The sequence below is a fragment of the Balaenoptera borealis genome, assembly GCF_965194805.1.
Source record: "Balaenoptera borealis genome assembly, chromosome: 8".
Lineage (NCBI taxonomy): Eukaryota > Metazoa > Chordata > Mammalia > Artiodactyla > Balaenopteridae > Balaenoptera > Balaenoptera borealis.
The window spans coordinates 114,359,881-114,386,607 of NC_138865.1; the positions used below are offsets into that span (position 1 = coordinate 114,359,881).

The following is a 26,727-nucleotide window of genomic DNA, read 5'->3' on the forward strand; positions in this document are numbered from 1 at the left end:
TGAAGAGGTGTGAGCAGTGGTCAGCATCCTTCAGAGCTTCTCTGAGAGCTGTGTGGCCAATGCACTCTTCTTTAATCCTGCCAGCTTCTTGACTTTATCTCAATTCCACCCAATTATAGTGATAATCAACTGCAAAGATGGGCAGGGAAAAAAATAGTAAACAATACTAGTGATGTTTCTGAAAGGTTAGCTATTTGGTAAAGTGTTGTTTGGTGTCCTGAAACCCAAGTTTTATTTGTCCACTGTGTAGAGAGCACCCCCTGCCCCCGCCAGGAGAGAACATGGCATCCCAAGTAAACACCCGTGGAGAGGGTGACAGATGTGTAGGAACATGTGAATCACAGAAATATGGAGACATTGCCTAAATAAGAGTAACAGGCAGCCGGGGGCATCCAGTTTTGAATCAGGACATCATTTCTTGATTCCAAAAGATTCTTCTGGAATCAATGGGACGTTAGTCTCCCCCTTATACTTCACTTTCTTCAGAAGAAATATAATTCCTAGCATACTATTAATTCCCAAGAATGTGACTATACGTTGGTTATAATCATGTTGAGTTTTGTCTCATGAAATTTAGAACTTAAAAATGTAAAGTCCCATACAAGTAGGCATTACAGATATGACCTTATCTCTATGGTGAGTGTCTGAGCAGGACTGAAGTGCCGAGAAAACCAGTTCCCACGGATTCACTCCACCAGTCACCTCCCTCCAGGGGCCCAGGTATGGTCTTGGGACTTTGAGCACTCCCTCCCATCCCCCAAGTAGCAGCCAGCCTCATGAAGCACTGATGACGTTAGGTTCAACACTTCGTTAAAATATGACCGGTGGTGGTCAGGTAGCCCCAAATCAAATGATGCCCTCCTCAAATAGCCCCTCCTAAAAACTATCTCCTCAAAAAATACAATGCATCTGTTCAGCGATGCCTTGATTTCTGGAGATAGGAGAAAACTCTGTCATTCATTGACATCATTTGGGAAGCCCGGGAAACAAAATTACTCAAATGAGACCCCGTAAGGAATTTCAAGTACTTATCAAGGCCTTGCAACACCAGTCTTCCTGGAGCCTCCCCCTGAAGTGGGTGAGTACCCTCAGCAAGGGTACTGATGCCAGTCACAGAGCTGCCCCAACAAAGCTTTTTAAAGCTTCAGCCAGTGATCAGGCAGCAGTGGGTCCTATTTCTGCTTGTAACTCTTAGCTTCGCTCAACTCAAAACCATCCTGGGAAGACTCTGCCACTGTGTTGGAAAGAGCACTGGATCGAAAGTCAGGAGACCCGACTTCCAGCCCCAGTCCTGCCATCCACTTAGTACCAGCCTTGGGCAAGTCTCATCTTCCCTGGGCTTCAGTTGTCCTGCCTGTAAAATGAAAGCTATGGATTCAGTGGACCATAGGGTCCCTACTGGTTCTAACAGGCTGTTAGTTCATGGCTCATGGCTCATCGCTCCGGTCACTGACCCAGTCTTTCTGCCCTTGGCTTGCTAGCTGTCAGCTCAGCTGGACCTGATCCTGGGCCTCCTGACCGTCTGCTGGTTGGTTCCTCTAGCCCTGTGGTTCTCAAAGTGGGATCCCTGGGCTGGCAGCATCAACGTCACCTGCGGACTTATCAGAAATACAAATTCTTGGACCCTATCCCAGACCTGTGGAATTGGAGACCCTGGGAATGGGGCCAGCAATCTTTATTTTAACAAGCCTTCCAGGTGATGCTGATGCCTGGTCAAGTTTGAGAACCACTGCTTTTGTCCCTGCACTGTTATTCTAAGAGGGTTGTCTGTCAGACCCCAAACTACTGTAGGTGCTTGTTAAGGGGCCACTGAGAATGGAAGCGGTGCCAGAGTCTTAGAGATATGTGATTGCTGTCACATTCCCAAAGGAGAGAAAGAAGAGCTACAAAAAAGCATAGAACCCTGAAGTGGACAGAAATCCTTGACAAAATCCTAAGAAATTTACCAAAAACGGGTTTGTGATGAAGAGGTGATCATTTGGAAGCAGCTTGTGAAAAATAAGTTGTATCTGACCGCTTGTGTTTCTTTTCTCATTTATTACGCACACAATTATGCCATGAATATTTATTAACCCTCTCCAATATACCCAGCACAGTGGCGGGTCCTGGAGATTCCACGGAAAGTAAGATGTATACCTTCCCTCCTTCACAGGACTTAAGTTCTAGTGGTAGAAACGGACAAATATGCAAGCTCAATAAAAAGAATTACAGAGTGTGAATAGTGCTATTAAGAAAATAAATAAGCTGCCGTGACGGAGAATAACAATGCGGGGAGTGTGTTGGGAGATCAGGGAAGACCTCTCCGGAAATTGATGTTTGAGCTGAGACCCGCATGGTGGGCAACAGCTTCTGTAGAAGGAGCTGTGGAGGAGCCCCGGGTGGAGGGACCAGCCTGGGAGCCGCCTCCCTCTTCCTCACTCTGTAGAGGAAACCACCAGATAGAAAATTACTACTACTGATGGGTATGCATCTGTCCCTCAGGTGTATCGGGGACAGAAAAATGTTTAGAAGTACAGCCGTAGATCTTTGGATTTTCAGTCTTAATTCTCCCAGATCCAGCTGTCCTGAATTCATCAGGCACTCTGCCTTGATCCCCCGCTCTGACCCACTGGCAATGTTTTAATCACCTTTGTTCTTTGCCCCTTAACTGACCCCCGAGAATTCCCTCATCAAACAGCCTTGCAAAGGTTGATTCTTTTCCAACCTCAGATTTTTTAAAATTATAAAATACTTCAGGCACACAAAAATGTATAGACAACAATATAATGAGGACCTATAACCCTATTACCCAATTTAAGAAAAATATATATATTAAAAATACAGTTGAGCTCCCTGATCCCATTCCTCTCTCTTCCCTGTGGAAGCTGTTATCTTGCATTTGGTATTTATCATTCCCACAGAGTCTGATTTTAACCCAGCATTTAAAGTTGAGGATAGTAGACTGAACATTTGTACTAACTACTTCTTGATTGCCTTTTTCTCCCCACATCTGTTTTATGACTTCTTGAGATTAAATAGCTTTAGGAATTGGGGCAACTGAGCTTTTAGAATACGTTGCCTACAGTTTCCATTTCTATTTCTAAAAGAGTCCACGAGATATCAGCCTCAGATTGTTGTGTTAAATTTTGAATTACACTGAGCTCCCCAGGTTCCAGACTGCTGCTGCTGGGCTGATCAGCGGATGGTGCCAGTCCTGTGAGTTCCTGTGGGCTATTTATTTTGAGCACTGTTTTGCTGCAGAATGGACCTGGCATCCTGCAGACATTATTAGTAATGAAATTTCAAATGAACTCACAGAAGAGCACAGAGTTTCCTCTGTAAGCTATGAAAATCAAGGAATGATTGTTGTTAATATTGGTCAAAATTGAGATGGAGGGGAGGAAGTAATCCACCAAGTAGTCATTCAGGTCACTGTAGTGTTCCTGAATAACGACTAGCACATCTCATAACTGTGTATGCTTTGATGAGAAAATTAAATTCAGCACCTTTTGTTGTCTCATTGTAAGGGCTCTGTGAATTTCAAGTTTGGGGTTCTTTTTGCCAAAGATGGGCAGCTCACAGATGATGACATGTTCAGCAATGGTGAGTGTCTCCTTTCTTCTAACAGACACCCCGCCCCACTTCATTGCAATTTAGATGATCCCAGCTGAACTTGCCTGTTGCGTTGGAGTTTTTAATGCAAAGAAACAGCCAGTAGTTTTATGAAGCTGAAGGGTAAATTTTCAGGGTAAACTTTATAGGAAAGAAGTTGCCCAGTTTCCTTCATCTGGCAAATATTTATTGGTCACCAAATTACTGGCACCAGGGATACAGTCTAACTGGAAAATTACATGGGGATTTGAGGAATTTCATTCTACATAATCTCAGGAGCAAAGAGGCGACTTTTCTCTGGGATTTTTATGCTTGAGAGAATTATAAAATGGTCCTATTTCCTGTTATTTCACACTTTTCATATTAAAGACCCGTTTCTTATCAATGGGAGCAGTAATGATGTTTTCATTTTTCAATACTAGAGCCTTGTGACCCCAGTCTGGCAGCGCTCAGGTTGGTTAGTCTAATTCCGTAGTTTTCCTTTCCTCGGATTCTGGGAACTGTGACCCTCCCGTACGGTCTCCGAGAAGAGGGAAGCACGATTTCTCATTCTGTTCGCCTGCTGCACATGTCGGCGGAGCCTAGTTAATTTTCAAGTGATTTCACTGCATAGTTAGAAAACGGGGACTTGTGGACACTACTTTCTTCACATTTGACCTCTTCTTACAGAAATCGGAAGTGACGCTTTTCAAAAATTTTTAAATCTCCTGGGTGACACAATCACTCTCAAGGGCTGGACAGGCTACCGTGGAGGTCTGGACACCAAAAGTAAGGTTGCCTCCTGATCCATTCTGCTGTGATTTGTATAACTTTTGTTAGTCAGCCTCATCTGAATTTGAATTTATACCCAAGGTGGGGTACGCTGTCTTATAACTGTACAGCATTTCTAGTCTTTTTCCTGTACTTTTACTTCTGTCATTTTATTTGCTCTTCACAGACAGTCCTTGATGTAAGCCAGGCAGGTGATGTGAGGCTCATTTGGCCTAAATTTGATAGGCTTCAAATCAGGTACCCTGACCCTCTGGGGGCCCCATCTCGCCCACATTGGAGTCATGTCACAGATTCTGAATACAGAAAGGTTAGGTGATTTGTGAGAGCTGCCCTGTGAGTAACTTAACTGGCAGATGCAGGGATGAAGTATTTGGTCCCAGTTGTCAGGCCTCAGCTCCCCCCTGCCTCTGCCCCCCTGACAAGCTCTGTGTGCCTGTGGTGACTCCTGGAGTACCTGCAGGTCCATCATCCTCACTGCCCTTTCCCAGTGTAATCTGATAGACATCCCTAGGAGTTAGACACTGTTTTCATCCCCATTTTCAAATTAAGAAACTGAGGCTCAGAGAAGGCAAGGTAACATGTCAGAAGGAACATAGCTAATGAGAACTCGAATCCAAGTCTAACGCCAAAGCGCATGCTTTGAATCACTATACAATGCTGCCAGGGATATAGTTCCTTTTGTTTTATGGACATGATAGCTGTTTGTATGTCATCTTGTGTTCATTTTGTCCTGAACACCAGCAGTACTAGAAGGCAAGGAATTGTAACATACTCTCCTTCTGAGCCCAGACTTCTCATGATCTCCTCTGCTCCAAGGCAAGGCATGAATCAGACAGCAAGCGAGCTTAGAGGGGGGTGAAGAGGTCCCCCCGTGTGGGCAGGAGCCTTGCATCAGTTGGAGGGAGATCCATACTGTTGCTTCCACTCAGGTGGATAATCATAGGATCTTTGGGATGTACTAACTGTGCTTTATTCCTCTAGTCTGCAAATAAAGACTATTTCCTTATGGCCTCAGAATTCTCTGTGCTCACTAAATGTATATTGTATTTTACAGATGACACCACAGGGATTCATTCTGTTTATACCATCTACCAAGGGCATGAGATCATGTTTCATGTTTCCACCATGTTGCCATATTCCAAAGAGAACAAACAGCAGGTACGTGTGAACACGCAAACCATTCGATAGTCAGTGACCTCAGTGTGGAGAAAGCATAGCTATGACTTCATAGAATTAGAGACTATGGATGTTAATACATGAGCTGAACTTCAGGCACCAATTTTGGGGATGTTGTTACAGTCTGTTTATTTGAACTTTCAACAAGCCGTAGGAAGAACTACCCTCACTGATCAGGAAATAAATGATCAGAGGCAGTGGTGCATGTACACATCTATGTGGACGTGTGTGTGTGTGTGTGTGTGTGTGTGTGTGTGTGCGCCTTTGTGTGAGTGTGGTTTTCTACACTCCTGAGGGACTATCTTGCATACACGTGGCCTTTTCTCTGTGACTTCTGTCCATGTGCCTTGTGTCTTGTCAGAATGAGATTTTTCCAAGACGTAACACTATGTTTCCTGAGGAATGGTTGCAAGTGTTTTTTCAGGTTAATGCAGGAGGTTAACACTGAGCGTCTACATGGCCTGTGCCCTGTCGGGGAAAAAACTACCTGAGAACACTCCTCACCCACCCCAGAGATTAGCCATCTCCAGGAGAAAACTTGCCAGTTTGATGAAATCTAGATATAACAACGATACATGCTGCTGATTTTTGAAGGATTTGGGGGGTTCCATTTACCTTTTTATTAGATTCTTGTCCCTTTTTTTACACACTGAAGGCATCTGTATAAGTAAATATCACAAATATGAATGGACAGTTGTTCAGCAAAGATTTGTGAAAAATACGAACCTAGAGAGGGTATGTGATGGGCTAAAAGGGCTTTTTTCTGAACACTTATAATCCATATTTCAGTAAGACTTCAGTGAGGGGGAAAGACACAATGCAGATCATTGGGCTAAAACATGGCAGTGTTGTCATGAGACATAGCGGTGCTTTGGGGACATGGTGGGGGTGAGGGGGGTCAGGAAGAGCTCGTTCTGTCTGGTGGTTTGGGGCCTGGAATAAGGAGCTGGTGAATTGTCTTATAGGCAGTGGAGACCCATTGGAGGTTTTAAGCTTGTTCTGATTTTAGAAGGCTAACTGGTAAAGGACAGGTGGAAGCAGAAAGTGCCTCGGCCCAGGAAACATGCTTAAGTGGCTAAGAGTTACTTTCTGCAAAGCGTCTTCCCTCGTGTGGTTGAGGTGACCTATGTTAGTGCTACCAGGCTGTCTCTACCTCTTAGGAGCTGAAGCTCTTAGGATCTTGGGATCACGTGGAGAAGAGAGACCAAGCTGGCCTTCCCAATCATCATGAATTGGGTTGACTTCTTACATCTCAACAATAAGAGCGAAAAACTTCCACTGAAGTATTTTATAATCCTCCTCCTCCTCAACTCCGTCTGATATTTTCAGCCCTGTACATTCACCAACATTGCCCATGTCCTGTGACAGATAAGGGCATTAGCCAGAGACAGGAGGAAGCAGTGTGACAGTTCAACCTTCACCCAACCCAAGTCTTTAATCTTTCGTATTTTTTTTTTAAATTTGTTTTTGGCTGCGTTGGGTCTTTGTTGCTGTGCGCGGGCTTTCTCTAGTTGCGACAAGCGGGGGCTACTCTTCATTGCGGTGCACAGGCTTCTCATTGCGGTGGCTTCTCTTGTTGCAGAACACGGGCTCTAGGCGCGTGGGCTTCAGTAGTTGTGGCTCTCAAGCTCTAGAGCGCAGGCTCAGTAGTTGTGGCGCGTGGGCTTTGTTGCTCCGCAGCATGTGGGATCTCCCCGGACCAGGGCTCAAACCCGTGTCCCCTGCACTGGCAGGCGGATTCTTAAGCATTGCACCACCAGGGAAGTCCTAAGTCGTTAATCTTATCTTTTTGAGGGGGCTGTTAGCATATTAAGACGTAACGCGCTTACCAGGAGAACTGAAATATTCCCAGATGGACCCTGGTGTGCCCAACATCCTGGCCGGCTCCATGGGTAGTGCTAGGGTCCTCCACTTGCCCAGCATCAGTAGCTATGAAGAAAATCACAAGTAGAAAACTTGTCTCTATTACCAGGAAGATAAAGCAGGTGGGAAGAGTCAAAGAAATGCACAGTGACGGTGAACCTTATTGGTGCCTGATCGTGGGAGAGCAGAGAAGGACCACGAACTGCAAGCCTCCTTCTGAACCTGTCATGGTTTCTTGGGGGCCTAGGGTAATGGTCAAAAGTCAGAGGCCAGCGTGGCTCATAAAATCTCGGTGGCTTTTTGACCTCCTAGCATCTAGAATGCTAGTGGAACAGTCCGAGCCACATCCCAAATCTGATGTAAAGAAACAAACTTTCACAAAGATTTTGTAGGTTCTGGTATTACAGTTAACTCCTTCATCTCTCTCCTCCATCACCAGACCAAACCACAATGGGGGCAGGGGAGGGGGTGTAGTTACTTGGCTCTCTGAGACTCATCTTCTCCCTAACGTTCCGTGATGTCTGCACCCCTAACATCCAGTCTCCCAGCATTCCAGACCCTGACAGCAGCACCTAGGACCAGATGAAAGCACAGGCTCTGTGATCAGCCGGATCTGGGCCAAGCCTTAGCTCTGCCACGAGCTAGCTCTGGACACCCCGTGTGCACTGCCAGCCCCAGGGCTCGGTTCTCAGCTCCCTTCTCTTTCTACACTCATTCATCCCTTTATGATCTCATCCAGTCTTATGGTTCTGAATAGCTTTTATATGCCTCTGACACTCAAACTTAAAGCTCCAGCCAGCCCTCACGGGAACTCCAGACCAGATATGCAGCCTTCTCGACACCTCCCCTGGGCTCGACGTCTCAGACCTAGTCTTTCCAAAGCTGAACTCTGACTCTCCTCCAGACCTGTTCCTCCTGCAGTCTGTCTTATCTCTGTTGATGGCTATTCTGTTCTTCCAGTTTCTGGGGCAAAATGACTCTGGAGTCATTCTTGACCCCTCTCTGTCTCATCCCATTTTCAATTTGTCAGGAAATCCTGTTGCCTTGACCTTCAGATGACACCTAAACTCTCCTCACACTTCTGTTACCACACAGCTCTGAGCCCCATCACCTCTTGTTGGATTATTGCAGTAGCTTCCTCTCTGGCCTCCCTGCTTTTACCCTGGTGCCCTGATAGACTGTTTCTCAATCCTCCAGCCAGAGTGATCCTTTAAAATGCACATCAGTCTCTTCCCAAACAGTGGCTCCAGCTTCACTCAGAGTCAAAGCCAGATCCTTAGAGTGGCCTGCAAGGCCCTGCGTGACCTCTGTTCCTTCTCTGGTCCCATCGCCCGCTGCTCTTCTTATTTCCTCGCTCCCAGTCATATTGGCTTCCTTTCCTGTTCGCCAGAGTCACCAGATACTGTCCCATGTCATGGTCTTTGCGTTGCCCTTCTTTCTGCCTAGAACTCTCCTAGAACTCTCTCCTACCAGGTATCCTCTGGTTGACTCACTCACTGCGCTCAGATCTACCCAAATGTCAGCTGTTAAACTGAACCCCTGGCTGAATTTAAAGCTGCAACCCACCCTCCCCCAGCGCCCCCAGGCCCCTGCGTGGCTCTCTTTCCTCCACTGCACGTATTACCACCTAACGTTATGTGTATTATTTAGTACACTTGTTTGTTATATTTACTATGTAATTTCTGTGCCCCCTGCTAGAGTGTACGCCCCATGAGGGCAGGGAGATTTGTCTGCTTTGTTCCTGGCATATAATAGGAGCTCAATAATTACTTTTAAAAAATATATAAAAGCCATGGAAGCAACCTAAACGCCCATCGACAGACTAATGGATAAAGAAGATGTGGTATCTATAAAATCAAAAGCCTTTCCTCTGGATGGTGCCAATGAAAGGATCCTGTGTCCATGCACCACAATTACTTCTCTGTATTTCACAGGAAGCCAGCAGAAAACGTATCTCAGTATAAAAGTCATTAAGTCTGGATTTGGGAATATGTGTGCTCCCGACTATTTCAAGCAATTAGTTCGGGGGGAAAAATGTAAATTTTGATAAATAATGTAAAAACTTGATAAATTCATTTTCAAGCATATTAAAATAAAAATGACCATCTGCTCAAAAAAAAAGAAGATGTGGTATATATTCAATGGAATATTACTCAGCCATAAAAAGGAATGAAATTGGGTCATTTGTAGAGATGTGGATGGACCTAGAGACTGTCATACAGAGTGAAGTAAGTCAGAAAGAGAAAAACAAATATTGTATATTAATGCATATATGTGGAATCTAGAAAAATGGTACAGATGAACCAGTTGGCAAGGCAGAAATAGAGACACAGATGTAGAAAACAAACGTACGGACACCAAGGGGAGAAAGCAGGGAAGGGGGGGGCAGTGGTGGGATGAATTGCGAGATTGGGATTGACATATATACACTAATATGTATAAAGTAGATAACTAATGAGAACCTGCTGTATAAAAATAAATTAATTAATCTAAAAATAATAATAATAAACAAAAAATATATATAAAAGCTTTATTGAGATATTATTCATATACCATACAATTTGCCCACTTCACTATGTTCACAAGGTTATTCAACTATCACCAAGATCAATTCTAGAATATTTTATTACCCCAAAGAGAAACCCCTCTCCTCTTAGCCATCACTCCCCACTCCACCACTGCCCAGTCTCTGGTAACTACCAATCTGCTTCCTCTCTTGATTTGCTTATTCTGGACACTTCATATAAATGAAATCACATAATATGTGGTCTTTTGTAACTAGCTTCTTGCACTTAGCATGTTTTCAAGTTTCATCCATGCCGTAGCCTGTATCTGTATCTCATCTCTTTTTATTGCTGAATAATTTCCCATTTTTTAGATGCCTACCACATTTTGTTTATCCACTCATCAGATGATACATCAAAAATTACTTATTTCTATTTTAACATAAAATTTACAATTTTAACTGCTTTTAAGTGTATAGTTCAGTGGCATTAATTACATTAAGTACAGTGTTGTGCAGTCATCACCACCGTCCATCTCCAGAACTTTATCATCTTCCCAAACTGAAACTCGGTACCCATTAATCAATAAATCTGCATTTCTCCCTCCCCCAGCCCCTGGCAACCACAATTCTCCTCTCTGTCTATGAATTTGACCATTCTAGGAATCTCATATAAGTGGAATCAAACAGCATTTCCCTTTGTGTCTGGCTTATTTCACTGAGCACAATGTCCTCAAGGCTCATCCATGTTGTACCATGTGTCAGAATTTCCTTCCTTTTTAAGGTTGAATAATATTCCATTGTATGTTTATACCACATTTTCTTTATCTATTCATCCACTGGTGGATGTTTGGGTTATTTCCACCTTTTGGCTATTATGAATACTGCCACTAAGAACACTGGTGTACAAATATTTGTTTGAGTCCCTGCTTTCAATCTTTGGGGTATATACCCAGAAGTGGAATTGCTGGATCATATGGTAATTCTATGTTTAATTTTTTGAGGAACCACCATAACATTTTCCACAGCAGTGGCTATATTTTACTTTCCCACCGGCAATGCATAAGTTCCAATTTTTCCACATTTGTAACAACACTTGTTATTTGGGCTATTTTCTTTTTTTTTAATAGCTATCCTAATGGGTGTGAAGTGGTATCTAATTGTGCTTTTGATTTGCACTTCCCTAATAATTAGTATATTGAGCATCTTTTTGTATGTTTATTATCCATCTGTATATCTTCTTTAAAGAATTGTGTATTCAAGTACTGTGCCTATTTTTTAATCACATTATTTGTTTTTTTGTTGTTGAGTTGTAGGAGCTCTTTATATATGTTACCGGATATATGATTTGCAAATATTTCTCCCATTCTTTGGGCTGCCTTTTCACTTTGTTGATAGCATCCTTTAATGTACAAAAGTTTTAAATTTTGATGTAGTCGAATTTGTGTATTTTTTTCTTTCATTGGCTGTGCTTTTTGTGTCATATCCAAGAAACAATTGCCAAAAATCTTTTTGAACTGAATTGAAATTATTAGAACATCTCTAAACCTTAGTCTCCTTATTTGCAAAATGAGAATAATATCTAATATGAATCAGATAGGGATCCTGTTCTCGGGAGCTTACTGTATAGAATAGGGGACACACAAGGGATCCATGGAGTACAGTGAATCATTCTGTTTGGCCAATTAGGCAAAGGTCTTGGACAGGGGTTGGCAAACTATGGCCCTTGGGCCAGATCCAGCGTACTGCTTGTTTTGTTAAGTAAAGTGTTACTGGAACACAGCCATGCCCACTGATTTATGTATTGTCTATAGCTGCTTTTGTGTCACGACAGCAGAGCTACATGGTTGTAAAGAGACAGTACGATCTGCAAACCCAAAAATATTTACTGTCTGGGCCTGTACAGAAAAGATTCACTGACCACAGGTCTAGGAGATCATTTTGGAAAGGTCAGCTGGGGTCAGATTACGTAGGGCCATTGTTCTCGCCAAGTATATGCTTCAGAACTAGCGAAAGCATTTATTTATATTTTTAAATATACATGTTTGAGCCCCATCGCCAGGGAATTCTGATGCAATGCCTCTGGTCTGGGGGCCTTGAATGCCAGACTAAGGAGATGAAGCAGGAGTGAAGGTGAACCCAATCAGAGCAGTAAAGTGGGAGAGAACGGAGGCAAGGAGGCTGTTAAGGAGGCTCCTGAGGGAGGGTAGTCAAGAGAAAATGCAGGCCTGAATTGGGAGAGGAGGGGAGGAGATGGCTAGGGAAGCAGGGAGATGGGCTGGTGAAATTTGGGAGGCAAGGAGTCAAAGATACTGAAGCTCCAGGCTCTGTGAGCGTTGGGGTTTGTCGTGCCGAGTTAGTGCTTTAACTCTGTGAATGTACCGTGTGTGAGCAAACTTCTCAAGGGATGTGTTGTATGTTTGCATCCAGGTAGAAAGGAAGCGCCACATTGGAAATGACATCGTCACCATCGTGTTCCAGGAAGGGGAGGAACCTTCTCCTGCCTTCAAGCCTTCCATGATCCGCTCCCACTTTACACGTATCCTGAGCCTGTGTGAACCCTCCCATTAGCAAGCTGTTGGTCAGCCTCACTGGCCTTAAAATGACCCTCAAACCAAATGTTACGGTTGACTGGCATGTTGTGGTTGTTTTGTGTTGCTAGATTCTTAGACCCACTGTGTTGTATTTTTCCCTTTCTCTCTCCATCCATTGCAGTAATGGATGGACACATTCTCAGAGAATTCTTGACTTTGGAACTACCTTCCCTTTCCTCAGGTAGTCTATGAAATGAGGGAAACTTCCTACCACCCATTGATAATAAAGGAATTAGAAGAATTATAGTTAGTGAATCCTCTGAGAAATTTGCTTTAGGTATAAAAACTTGCAAGTTAAGATAAAAAGCCAAAATAATGTGTCTTTGTTGATCCTAAGCCCTAGGAATGGCTGCTATATTACCATCTCTTGACATTTGAGATATGATAGAATTAATCCTATTTTTATTTGCTTTCCCTCTGCTTCCTCTCATCCCTCTTTAGCTCATATTGCAGCCAAAGCCCTGCTGAAGTTCTCGGTAATGTCCAATCTCAGCTCAGTCACACAGGCCTGGCACATGAGCATGGTCAGCCCAACACATCCCCAGCCTTGGCTCCGTTGTCCTGGGCCCCTGGCCGTGACAGTGAGACCCAGTGGTAGTGCCTACAGGTTGTACATAATAAGTAAAAGGCGTTTTTCAGAATAAATTCTGGTCTAGTTGTTCATGTTCCTTGGAAACTCCAGTGAAAATGTTGGGAGATAGAACCGTGGTGACTCATTGCATCTGCAAGTAGAGTGCTCTGCATCCTTTGACTTGTTCACTGTAGCCTCACAAAATTGCCGTGAGGGCAGGGAAGAAAACAGATATGCACGTACACGTTAATAACAAGTGATATCTTGCTCTGTTCACTGATATAGGACTCATATTTCCTTCTTCCTGCAGCAGTTCTTCTTGTAGAACAGAAAGAAAACTTCTCCAGGAGGGGGAGGGAAGTGATCAGAGTGACGGAGAGATCATCATTATTTTTAGAATTTCCTTTTGTTATGAGTTTTAGATTTGAGGCTTGGCATATTTGTTTCTGGAAAGGGACAAGCCGATAATTAATGCAAATTCTTTCCACTAAGTCTAGGAGTAGAAACGCTTTGAGGGACTGAGGATGGTTTTTGTTTTTGTTTTTGTTTTTTTAATAAATTTATTTATGTATTTATTTTTGGCTGTGTTGGCTCTTCGTTTCTGCACGCGGGCCCTCTCCAGCTGTGGCGAGCGGGGGCCACTCCCCATCGCGGTGCGCGGGCCTCCCACCGCCGCGGCCTCCCCTGCTGCGGAGCACAGGCTCCAGACACGCAGGCTCAGCAGTTGTGCCTCACGGGCCCAGTTGCTCCGCGGCATGCGGGATCCTCCCAGACCAGGGCTCGAACCCGTGTCCCCTGCACCGGCAGGCAGACTCTCAACCACTGCGCCACCAGGGAAGCCCCTGAGGATGGTTTTTAAGCCCTAGCTAACGAAAGCTGGGGCTGGGAGATAGTGGGGGAGGAGGAGGAATGGGAGAAGGAAAGAAAAGCTGGTGGAGGTGGTACTATTTCAGACTCAACTCGCCCAACACAAGCAAAGTAGATTCTACTGAGAGGCTGCCGCCAGCTACACTGGTTTGTTTTGGTTTGTTTTGTCTACCAAAGCCAGAAGGAGAGAGAAGGAAGGTGTACAGTGGAAACATTTAAATTTCTTTTCTCTTCAAAATGTGTGAGATGAAATATATGACTAATTTCATTTTGGGATCTTGTGTATACTTTCAGGCAAGGGAACTGATCTTTTTGCTTTGTTGTAGTTGCTTAATAGCGTTATTTATATTGCTTTTCTGACGGATTTGGAGAAGTAGCCCTTTCCCGAAAGGATGAGCACGCAGAGGTTGAACCTGTGTCTTCCTGGGCTGTCTCTTTAACAGAAGTCAAGGTTCCATCTCAGCCTATGGGTGACAGGTGCCCTGACCCCAGGAGTGCAGGTCCAGGATGATTCTGCACACAGGGTTTGCAAAGCACAAGCCGTTGACTGTGTGAGTTGGGGTCGTTGATTAATTTCCTTAACCATTACCACAGATATTTTTGCCTTAGTGAGGTATGATCAGCAAAAGGACAATTACAGGTTGGTAACAACTTTACCTCGATTGCTTGTTCTAATTCTCATGTTTACATGTTAATTTGGCATTCATTTTAAGACTTTTTTTTTTTTTTTGGTCACACCGGGTTTTAGTTGCAGCAAGCGGGCTCCTTAGTTGTGGCTCGCCGGCTCCTTAGTCATGGCATGTGAACTCTCAGTTGCAGCATGCATGTGGGATCTACTTCCCTGATCAGGGATCAAACCTGGGCCCCCTGCACTGGGAGCTCGGAGTCTTAACCACTGTGCCACCAGGGAAGTCCCGAGACTCTTGATATACATATTTTTTGATTGATTTGAAAGCCACCGTGTCTTCAGGAAAAGCTTGTTTCATATAGTGTTGCTCCATGCAGTAGACCGAAGGGTCAGGGTCAGGAATGTTTTTGTGCTCCACAGAGGGCACAAGTGTGATACGTTTGATCTTGACCAGAGTCCCCTCCTTCCTAGGCTACATTCTTGCCCATTTATCCTTCTCAAAAACTAATCCCGTTCTCAAAAATTAATCTGTTAAAAAGTATCATGATGTTGTGAAAAGAGCATGAAATTTGAGCCAAATAGATCTGGGTTAGAATCCCAGCTCTATCACTTATTAACTTCGAGGCTTTGAAAAAAAAGTGTTTATCTTCTTGGAGCCTCAAGCCTCATCTGTGGAGTGAAGGTAATGATTCTACCTGGACAGTTTGGTGAGAATCAGCTGATGCTATGTCTTAAAATACCAAGTATGCTGCCTGGTGTGCAGTGGGTGCTCAGTGGTGGTCTTTGCTATTGTTCCTGGGGTGCCTGACCTTGCCTGCGGCTTGGTGGGTTGGACCACGAAGGATCCAGTAAGACTTGGTCTTTGCCCTAAAGCACACAGGATTGCTGCATGGTGGCCAAGGCTCTGGCAGCCCAGAGAAGGCCCTCCTCCTGTGGAAGGAGTATTCCTAACATATCACATAGGCAACTGAACAAATTTAAGATGCAAATATCGGTGATCTTTGAAGAAAAACCAAGTAATTCTGCAATGTTCTCTACACAGGCTGAAAATATTTTCAGAGGAAAGCGTACCACTCTTTGGCCCACCCTTGCCCTCCCCACCGGTGTTTACAGACCACCAGGAATTCAGGGACTTTTTGCTAGTGAAATGTAAGTTTCTATTTTGAAATGTTTTTGCAACTTGTTCTACAGCAGAATACATTTCTTCCAATTCTCCCAGGATGCTGTGAAGAAGACATTGTTTAAGCATTGATTGCGTTCCATGTTCTGTTACTTCTTCACGAGAAGCGTATTTAGTTTTCTGACAGTGTTGTGAAGGTCTCTCCTGGGTTCTCGTCTATAGCTACCATCCTACCCACCAAATAGCTAATATTTATTCAGTTTGATATGCCTAGCTCTGTGCTCTTTAATACGTATTATATGACTTACATTCTTACAACAACCCTATAAGGAAATATGGTTATATCCATTTTACAAGCTAGAAAATTGAGGCCCCAAGAATCTAAATAATTTGCTTTAAAATGCACAGATAACAGCACAGCTGGGATTCAAACCCATAACTATCTTGACCTCAAGCTCCAAACTGTACTGCACACTTTCTATTCTGTGCTCTAATGTGTAACTGGACATTCCACTTTATTGACTCTCAGTGTCTGTTGTCCACTAAACCACCGCTTTTTCTTCCAGAAGAAACTTTCATTGAGCTAAGAATCCCAGTACTCTGCTTAGGCAATTGTTATTTTTTCTAACAAAATGCAGCAAATATATATTTAATTCCATTGAATGGCATCCTGGTGGTTTGGCCCATGTGTTGGATGAGTGGGTGGATGGGTGGGTAGGTGGATGGATGGATGAGTGGGATGGTTGGATGGATGGGTGGGTGGGATAGACGGATGGATGGATGGATGGTTGGGTGGGTGGGTGGAATTGTGGATGAGGGCACGTTGGGTGTGTGCTAGGTCTTCAAGTAATTAGATATACCCTCTGCTCAGGAAGCTTGTAATCCAACAAGAAGGGTAAGATAGACATACCTATGGACTATGGGTTTGTACAGAGAAATTTAGAGAGTTTTTAAGCATTCTTCCATGAAAGAAGGGTTATACCAGTATTAGGAAAGTGGGTGGCATTTACTGTGAGACGTTTCCTTGAGAAGAGCATTCTTCAATAGCCTGTTAATGTTTGTAACTCCCTTTATAACTTGATTTATTTTAGTAATTAATGGTGAAAAAGCCACTCTGGAAACCCCAACATTCGCCCAGAAACGTCGACGAACTCTGGATATGTTGATTCGATCTTTATACCAGGATTTGATGCCAGATTTGCATAAGGTAACCCTGGGTCCGTGGTGTTCTTTCCTTCTCACGGGGTCTGAGTTGAGAACACAAGTCCTAGCGATGAGTCCTGGTTAGAAAAGCGTAGAGTCGCCTGATCCTGCTGTCAACACTGGACTGTGGCCTCCAGGGACTCATGTTCTCTCATGGTTGTCGTGGGAAGAAGGGATGTTGAATGTCCATATACAAGAGTGTGATTTTCATAAAGCCAAGGCCTGTGGAAGTCGAGATGCAGGCTGAGGGCATGAATGTCAGTCAGCAATCCCTGGAGCATTTGAGAGTACTTTTGGGGTACCTGTCTTTGGGGGTACTGCTCAGCATTACTCGTGCCATAGAGCTGATGGACAGGCAAAGTGGGGATTTGGGGGAGAGATTGGGGGCTCTATAAGGTTTTCTGGAGATTTACTGGCGAGCCCCATATTCAGGCACTGAAATAAGTATGTACATTTACTGAAAATCCACTTTGTGCCAGATACTTCCTAGACTGAAGGTGTATCCACACTGATGGGACCCAGTACCTCCCTGAGGAGCCCAGCGCCTCGAGGGGCACCCATGCTTTTTGGAGGCCTCTAGACTCAGTGCGAGATCGCCACATGTCAGAGTGGCTAACGAGTGTTAATGCAAAATGGAATCATCGTTGTTTAGAAGCATTTCCCAAATTTATCAAGGAAGCACGGAACAAGGGGGAAGACATCCCTAGAATCGGTGCAGCCACAAACTCCAGGAAAAGGAGTTGCTACTGACGTGTGAACATAAATGCAGTGTCCAGTCTCAGGTGGCCGCCCAGAGAGATGAAGAACATCAAAACGAGCTGGTGCTCGTGCAGTCCTTTCCCTTCAACACAGTGACCACCACCATCTTATAGGTGCCCTTGACTTCTGGCTGGTCGATACACCCTAACTACTCACAGGGATTGGTCCAGACCAACCCCAGGGCCTTAAAGAGCCAGCCATAATTGGCAATCTGTCCATTCCCTTTTTTCCTTAAAGTCAGGAAATGGTGAAGAGAGGGTACCAAGAGGAATATGTGATATCCTTCAGGTCTCAGCTGAAACATCACTGCCTTAGCAGCCTTCCCCAGCCCCCAGCTGAAGCCACGTGCCCCTGTTAAATGCCTCCACATGCTTTACGGACCGCCCCTTCATAGAAATTATCCCATGTGCCAGTCATGTAATCAATTACTTAATCTGTCTCCCCCGTAGACTCTGCTCCACCAGGACACAGACCATGTGCATCACATCCCCCAAATCCAGCAGAGCAGTAGATGCTCAGCCAATACATGCTAATTGCATGCGTGCACCCAGTTCTCTGCAGTTTGGAAGAAAACTAACATTTACTGAGTATGTGCCCAAGCACCTTCCATGCATTTCCTCACTTAGTCCTCATAACACACCTCAGAGACAGGTATTAGCCACACAAAGACACTGAGACTCAGAAATTAACTCCCTTGCCCGAAGTTACCCAGAAGGCCACAGAGCTGCACAACTCCAGGGAGTACCGTTCACCTAGAATTTTGTATGTCGTGCTCCAGGGGTGCCCCTCTCTGAGCATGGCGTCCTTGGAGCTGTGCAGCATGGTGGCCGACCACGCTGTTAGGCCGTTAGTAAGAGGAGGGATGCTGGTTTGCTTGATTTCAGAGCCCGTGCTCTCAGCCTCTATGGGGCGGGCTCTCCCCCGTTGGCTCCTTAATCCCTCACGCCTAGCACAGACCTGGCCGGCACTTAAGTGGTGCCTCATAGATGCTTATGGAGAGAATGAATAGAGAAGGCAGAAGTAGGACCATTTGGACAAATAGGTTTGTCCACTAAGAGAAGCCAAAGGATGAGATTTGACAACCATCTTTGGAATTCATAACTTGTCTTTCTTTTTCAGAACATGCTTAATAGACGATCTTTCAGTGATGTCTTACCAGAGTCGCCCAAGTCAGCACGGAAGAAAGAGGAGGCCCGCCAGGCAGAGTTCGTTAGAATAGGGCAGGTGGGTTTTATTCTGACACCTGTTTTATTCTGACATCCAAACCAGATGGCCCGCCTGCAAAGAATGTTATGTTTGATACTCCTGGAAGAGCTCTGTCACTTCTCTTAGGATTACTGTGGAACCACGAGTGAGATTTTTTTTTAATTTTATTGAAGTATAACTGATTTACAATGTGTTCATTTCTGCTGTACAGCAATGTGATTCAGCTATACATATATATTCTTTTTCATATTCTTTTTTATTATGGTTTAAAACAGGATATTGAATGTAGTTCCCTGTGCTATACAGTAGGACCTTGTTGTTTACACAAAGATTTTTTTTTGGCTGTGTTGGGTCTTCGTTGCTGCGCACAGGCTTTCTCTAGTTGTGGCGAGCGGGGGCTACTCTTTGTTGCGGAGCACGGGCTCTAGGTGCACAGGCTCAGTAGTTGTGGCGCATGGGCTTAGCTGCTCCACGGCATGTGGGATCTTCCCAGACCAGGGCTCGAATCCATGTCCCCTGCATTGGCAGGCAGATTCTTAACCACCAGGGAAGTCCCTAGACAAAGGAGATTTTTGATAACCATGTAGGCGTAGCTCTCTGCAGGCGTGAGTGAGAGGAAAGCCCTCTGCTGAAGCAGGGGTGACACTGGCTGGGAGCAAGAGGCCACAGGGCCCAGGCTGGGCTCCCTCTTGATAAAGGAGCATGTATCATTTGCCTGCCTCCCGGGAATTTTCTGAAGTGTGGGGAGCCAATTTAGGGAAAGCACCTTGAACTCCTCCCTGGCAGGAGTCAGCACATAGGGGGTGTCCTCGCAGGAGACCTGGATTCCCCCTACCGCTTGGAAGTAGTCGTCACAGTGAGGCGGCTCCCAGGCATCACCTTGTTCCAGATTTTGGAGGAAACCATTCCCCCTTTGCCTTGCTCCTACGTGACATTAGTATTACTTAGTTCTGGAGGTGACACAGCTTTCTGCCTTGGTCCCATGTCACAAGAGGGAGGAGGAGAGCTGCCAGCTGCAGACAAGGTTCTGACCCGAAAGTCAAAGCCAATAGCAAAGCTTAGGAAAGCTTTAACGGCAAAGATAACCTTTTCCCAAAGCAGGTGCACTGTTACTGGGGCCCTCCAACTTTGGTCCATGTTTAAAGATACCCCAACTCGGGACTTCCCTGGTGGTCCAGTGGTTAAGACTCCATGCTCCCGATGCAGGGGGCTCGGGTTCGATCCCTTGTCAGGGAACTAGATCCCACATGCCACAACTAAGACCCGGCGCAGCCAAATAAATAAATATTTAAAAAACAAAAAAAAAGATACCCTGACTCTACTTTCAGAGATTCTGATTCATCAAGTTTGAGGAGGGACCTGGGGATTTTTTCCAATACTGATGGTTTAGAAATCACTGTACTGATATACTGATTAGTTGAAATGACAGAAAGCATTTGGAGTCATGAGGGCTTCACCAGGTCCAGCTGACTCCATTCCTTATCTTCGATGATAGGGCAGCATGGGAACCTGAAACTTTAGCCTGAAATTACTCCTGTTTCATTAAAAAAATTTTTTTCAAATCATACTTGTTGATCCTGCTGTTCTTTTACTGCCTGATAAACTAAAAGAGATCTCTGTTCTGTCAGGCGCTAAAACTGAAATCCATCGTGAGAGGGGATGCTCCATCAAGCCTGGTGGCCGCGGGGATCTGTAAAAAAGAGGTGAGTCGATGATGCTTTCAAGTTCAACTGTGAATGTCCTTTGTCCTCAGTGAAGTTATTGAGATTCTTAGAAAGAGTTTTGTGGAGCAGGAGGAGGAACAGCTTGTCTACAGCAGAGTCCGCAGGGGAAGCCCCAGATAAAGTTGGGTGGCATCTAGTGAGAGCCCCCCTGTTTCCATAGTGTGCTGTGCCTTTGCTTAAAGGAGCAGCGCTGCTAGACTGGGCCTGGAAAAGCAGACTGGGCTCAGCAGTGCTCCTCAAGCCTTGTGTGCCTACAGACCACCTGGACATCCTGACCAAGTGCACGTTCTCATCAACAGCTCTGCGTGGCAGGGCCGAGATGCTACACTTCTAACAGGATCTCAAGTGGTGCCTGTGCTGCTGACACGGACACACTAAACGGCAAGGCTCTAGGGCAGTATTTCTCAGGCTTTAGTGTGTGTTAGAATCACCCCCAGAGTTTCTGACTCCGTAGGTCTGAGTGGGCCCTGAGAATTTGCATTTCTAACAAGTTGATGCTGATGGTGTTGGTCAGAGGACCACAGCTGAGCAACCACTGCTTCATCTACAGTTCATTCAGCCAAACCAGTCATTCTGTGGCCTGAGTATCTACTTCTCATTTCCACTTCCTGTGGAAAAAGAACTAGGTGGTCATCAAGCATAGAAGAGAAAACAATGAAAACAAGTCGCAGTACAAACTTACTGTTTGCATGATTTTGTATTGTAAAGCCCATACCCTACATACTGAAATATGTCTATGTTCAGAATATGTAAACGGTAGTTAAATGGAACAAATCCACAGACAGTGCATCACTGGAGAAATGGCCATTGTAAAAGCAAAAGAATTACGAATACATCTACTTTCGCAATAAAGGTATGGATGATCTGTATCTGAATTGCAGAACCTACAAACTTTAAAGTCTGGTTTCAAGAAAATGATGAGCTCAAAATACAACTGATGCTGAAAAACCACAGCCAATTTCAGGCAAGACGGATGGCAAAGCATCTTTTCCAAAGGTTCCAAAGGTTGCAAAAATTCCCACTATCTGCTTGTTCCTATGAATAGTAGAATTTGCAGTGTTGTCAAGCCCTTTATAGAGAACAAATTCCAGTAAGATTTAGTAACCTTCTTAATAAGAAGTTCTTAGGTGTACATAAAAATGAAAGTAACTTGTTCATCGGTAAACGACAAAGAAAGAGCTTCCATTTTTTGGATCAGTGCATGACCTACCAGTGGGCCACGGGCCATCCTTGAAGAAACACTACTCTACAGGCCCTCATGGGCTGTTGCGAAGTTGGCTCCGCAGAGGCCAGAGTCCCACATGCTGCTCCCGAGGGTGCTCTACTTCCAGAGCATGGGCACTGTCGGTCTCCTAGGCATCCATCATTCCATGAGCTGTGTTAATGTCCTTAGCGGGGAGCCAGTAAAGAGTTCTGGGCTTGGGCAGGAAGGCCCGAAGACCACATCGTTGCCCTCAGAATCTGCACCAAGCCCGTCATATGGCAGCGGGGAGTCCAGTGCAATGATAAATGCCATCAGGCCTCAGACCAGAGCGTCTGTGGGTCTGGGGCTGAGTTCTCATCGCTGACACCTCCGACGTGCTGGCCTCAGACTCTTGCAGTCCCCAGCCACTTTGAGGGCCCATGAAGCCAGTGGACCCCCATGCCCCCAACACACACTCCAGCCCATTAAAATTACGAATGGCACCTATACAGCACGTTGAATACAGTTTCAGGGCTTCACGGACCTCCCTAAGCGCCCCCCCCCGGATCCTTCAGGGCCCCTCGATCTTCTGGGTTAAAAACCCCAGTTCTGCATAAGCGTTCTGATCTTGTGTCCTGCACTCAGAGAACATTCTGTTATTTGGAGTTGGCTTTCCACCTCGGTGTCTAATGCTCTAGCGTCTGTGTCTGTCACCCAGTTGGCATTTACATTGGCTTTGCTTTTCCATATCCTCCTGCTCTAAGTCACAAACTCAGAATTTCCAGAAATCTTAGGGAACTGCCATTCCAAGTAATGACATGCACTTGTGCGGCCCTCTTTCAGTTTATAAAATATCTTCACATTCTTTGTGTGATCTTTTCACAACAGCCTGAGCCTCATCTTAGCAATTAGAATATTCATTTTGAGGCTGTTGGGTTTTATAAAGGGAAAGCATACTTTTCTAAGACAGCAATAATGCACACAGTGTTTACCCTCATCCCAAATGACACCCTTGCAGGTGACCTCAGAGCCATCGCTTCTACTTTGAGTGTGCGAGCGTGTGCTCACCCGGCCCATGCAAACACACCTACGCATGCACACGGGCTCTTGTACAGCCCCAGGTAAAAGTGAAGACATGGGACTTCAACTCGTCCCTGAGAATCTCCACAGACTTCCTTGTCCCTTGAGGGCAAGCCACATGCTTTGGAGGGAAATTAATGGTTCGGGTGAGAATGTCCCTGATTCTGGTGTGGCTCAGAAGCCACGAACTACGCCTGCAGACTCCAGGCATCGGCCGCAGCTCCGAGGCAGCAGTGAGGTGGGGCTGACTCTTCCTGCCCGACATGGAATGAAACTAAGGATGCGAGTTCCATGACGTGAATGTGTCACGTGGGAGAACACGAGTGGGTTTCATCAGCAGCCCTCGCCATATTCCTACAAACAGGTGTTTGTTTGTTTTTTCTTGAAGATTTGTAGCCTTAAATGGGTCAGTAAGCATTTTCATGTTAAGATGATATCAACTTCTTGCATTGTGTACGGTTTAATAATTTTGCCGAATCAGCAACACAGGAATCTGACTTTGTTTAGAGAGTTGGGTGGGACTTCCTTTTATAATAAGGAGAAACGTTTGCTTAGAAAACGTTACCAATGCTTCGATTGCCCCTGTGGGGCGTCATTACGATATAGACTCTGGTCACGGTGCCAGAAACATGTGACTCCAGCCTTTTCCTATTGCGTGCGTTTCTGGAAGGAGACTTTTCTTCTTAAGAAAGGTAACTGAGTCAGAGCCCTTCTAGCTCCCAGGGTTTGAGGGCATCTGTGTTGCTGTTTTGGGCGGTGGTGTGCTGTGCGTTTCCACCTGATGGGCCGGTGTGTTCTTTCTGGTGCACTTACCTTCTGATGCTTGGTTGCCTCGCAGCCTTGGGAGCCCCAGTGTTTCTGCAGTAATTTCCCTCACGAAGCCGTGTGTGCAGATCCCTGGGGCCAGGCCTTGCTGGTTTCCACTGATGCTGGAGTCTTGCTAGTGGATGGTTAGTGAGTAGCTGCTCCTTCAAATGTCTCTCTTTGTATAACTTGTAGTACTTCTAAGATGGGTGACCACCGGTCGGCTCCCTTTAGATAAATGGGTCCTCAGCAGTGTCCTTAGCAGAGCTTTATTTCCTTAAAAATTACTCCCTTGTTTTCAACAGGCAAGCCTGGGCCGTGGGGGGCGGGGGGTGGGCGCGGGCCTGCATGACAGTTTCATCCCTTCCAATTAGTCTGTGGATATCAAATAACCTGCAAGGAAAATCTCCTTTGCGGCCAATACTTATCATGATTCCAAAATTTTACTTTAAATTGACAAGGGCAGGTTGTTATTTAGAGCTGCTGTCTCAGGGATATGCTCTCTCTTGAAGCGCTTTTTTTTTTCTTTTAAGATTTCTAATTCGAAAAGTACTCAGTATCCAAAACAAACAGTAAGAATCTTAGATAACCTATATTTGAAGGATAGAGAAACAAAGATTTTGACAGGAAGACAGATCTCATCTCAATATAAAACCAAACTTTTCACAGCCGGGTGGGTCAGCCTGCCCCCAGGGAGGCAGTCAGCTCCCGCCTTGGCAAGGATGCCGTAGAGGGCATTCAACTTCGAGTGGGGATTTAATTTAGCCTCAAGGACTGTGTGGTCCTTTCCAGCAGGAGGCCCCTTGGATTCTTCCAGACTCCTAATGAATGATAAAGGAGCTAAACACTAGTAGCAAGTCATGTCCTGGGGCTTCAGAGGGAGCCATAGGTGTAGAGACAGCGTCTTCCAAGGGCACATCCTCCGTGCACAGGAGCAGGCTGCCCGGTCTCTGGTTACCATAGTGATGCTTTATGAGCATCCTGAAGGCCACCTCCTGTGAGAGTAACATAACAGCCTAAAACTGCAGCATCTTCCCATCCTTGGCCTCGACCTTTACTCCCTCCTCAGTCCCTGACTCAGCACATTTATAAGTACGTGCTGTGTTCCGGGCCCCGTGCTAGGTGCCTCCGGTAGGACGATGAGAGGTGGACAAGACTTTATAATGGACTTATTTCTGACCTTATCTGTTATTTTTGCTATATCTTTAAATGTTGTATCCATAACATAATTTTTTAAATTCACATATATACACATATATAATTGTGTATATAACTAATTTACTGAAAGCCAGATAACTTAAAATTCATAAATTCAGAATTTAAATTAAGTATTTAATTTTAGAAACTTTTATAAAACAGTTAGAAAATCTTTGTGATCTTGAAGAAAACCTCTCTGAGCTTCAGGTTTCTCTAAAGTGGGGGTAATTTTTTAAGTAGCTAAAAAATAGTTTATAATAATGAGAAATGATGAACTAAACAAAATAAGGATGATGATCCTAACCGCAAGGGAGGAGATGCGGAGATTAAACGAAGTTACTTACTTACCTGTAAGCACTTAAAGCAGCGTCTGGCACGTAGCAGTACCTTACCAAACAGTCGCTATCATCATTACTCTATCCCTATGAACTTGCCAGAAGGTAACAAAATCTATAGATTTTGCTCAAAGTGCAACCAAATAAAAGAATTTATTTAAAAAAACAAACCTTAGGGGTTTAGTCTAGTCTCTTAGTTTTACAGATGAAGAAACGGAGGCCTAAAGAAATGATGTGACTTGCCCAAGACCATACAGCTGGTTAGTGGCACATCTGGAACCAGAACCCAGAGGTGATTCCTTGTCCAGTGCTCTCTCCACTAAACCAACTACATTTTATTAAAATTAAATTAAACTCTACCAATGTGATTGTCTTTACCTTGATGCAGATTTCCAAGACTATACTCCTGGGCAAATAATTATGAAAATTTTTGTGATGAAAAGAATGTCAAATTCTACCTGTTTGCCTTTTTAGGAAAGAGAAAGTATGTTTCATAGTGACTATTTGTAAGGCTTGCCTAAAAACAGAAAAAAAAATTCTGTTTGAGTTGCTTCTATGTAAATGTAAAATCCAAACCAAAATTACCAAGTCCCTTTCTGAAATTTTCATCTTTACGTATCCAAAATGTAATGGAAGTGTCAGATGTAAGGATTATTGTGACTGCCAGGAAATTCTTTTCTTTCAAACTTGAGGGATGTTGTCTTAACACAGGTGGTAGCCATATACACCCACCACCAGCTTAGATGTATTACTCAGATTATTACTTTCATGTCCTAGTTATGCAGTAATGCATCCCTGTTTGCCTTTGCTAAAAAGAGAATAACCCTTAAGGCTTTCTTTGTATTCCTTGTTGTGCTTTTAAGCCATAATTCTCTTGTTATTTCTTTGTTTACCTTTTTCTTGTCTACACTTAATTGTATTACGAATTATCTCTGTGAGTGAATCTCTCCATTTTGTTTCACGCCAAGTTCCACTCTATCCCATTAGCCTCTGCTTAATTTCATTAGACTTACCCCCTTGAGAGTCTGCTCCTTTCAAGGTCATTATTAAACATCAAGATTCTTTGCATTCTAAGTGTAGCAAAACCTACTCTGAAGGGAGACTAAATACTGATTAAATATGCTATCACCATTTGTTTTGGTTTTGCAGTAATAGGAAAACCAGGTCTAAAAGATTGTTTCTTCCTAAAGAGATTACAAGAAGGAAACCATGTTATGAAATAGTCATTGAATCCACGTCACTTTCTCATATCCTTTCCTTCCCTTCCTTCCTGTGCTGTATATAAACCTGTTTAGCCACCTGAGAAGGACTAGATGGAGAATAAATGCTCATTTACTCTGTACATAGTCAGGCAGCCACACGGTATCCCTCTGTTTTAACTGCAAAATGAAGTGCTTCTGTCACATTAATTCCTTACGGCACAATTTTCCCGTGCTCACCCCATCAATCCACAGGGATGCAGTGCTGTTTTTAGGCTACAACACTGGCTAAGAGCCCAGACTTTGTCCTTGCACAGACTTGGGTTCCGCAAGCTCAAGACGTGAGCTTAGAC

At 44.5% G+C, this 26,727-nt stretch overlaps 1 protein-coding gene across 8 annotated transcripts in view; it reads left to right on the forward strand.

The window, feature by feature from the left end:
- GARNL3 (GTPase activating Rap/RanGAP domain like 3) overlaps positions 1–26,727 on the forward strand; it is a 154,452-nt gene that overhangs the window by 102,193 nt on the left and 25,532 nt on the right. For all 8 annotated transcript variants that reach the window (XM_082402606.1, XM_082402608.1, XM_082402613.1 and 5 more), the window contains 10 exons: positions 3,507–3,582; positions 4,261–4,359; positions 5,417–5,520; positions 12,335–12,443; positions 14,531–14,576; positions 15,607–15,713; positions 16,776–16,891; positions 18,766–18,870; positions 20,481–20,555; positions 23,678–23,789. In XM_082402606.1, coding sequence (XP_082258732.1) covers positions 3,507–3,582; positions 4,261–4,359; positions 5,417–5,520; positions 12,335–12,443; positions 14,531–14,576; positions 15,607–15,713; positions 16,776–16,891; positions 18,766–18,870; positions 20,481–20,555; positions 23,678–23,789 — 949 coding nt within the window. The remainder of the gene's footprint in view (positions 1–3,506; positions 3,583–4,260; positions 4,360–5,416; positions 5,521–12,334; positions 12,444–14,530; positions 14,577–15,606; positions 15,714–16,775; positions 16,892–18,765; positions 18,871–20,480; positions 20,556–23,677; positions 23,790–26,727) is intronic.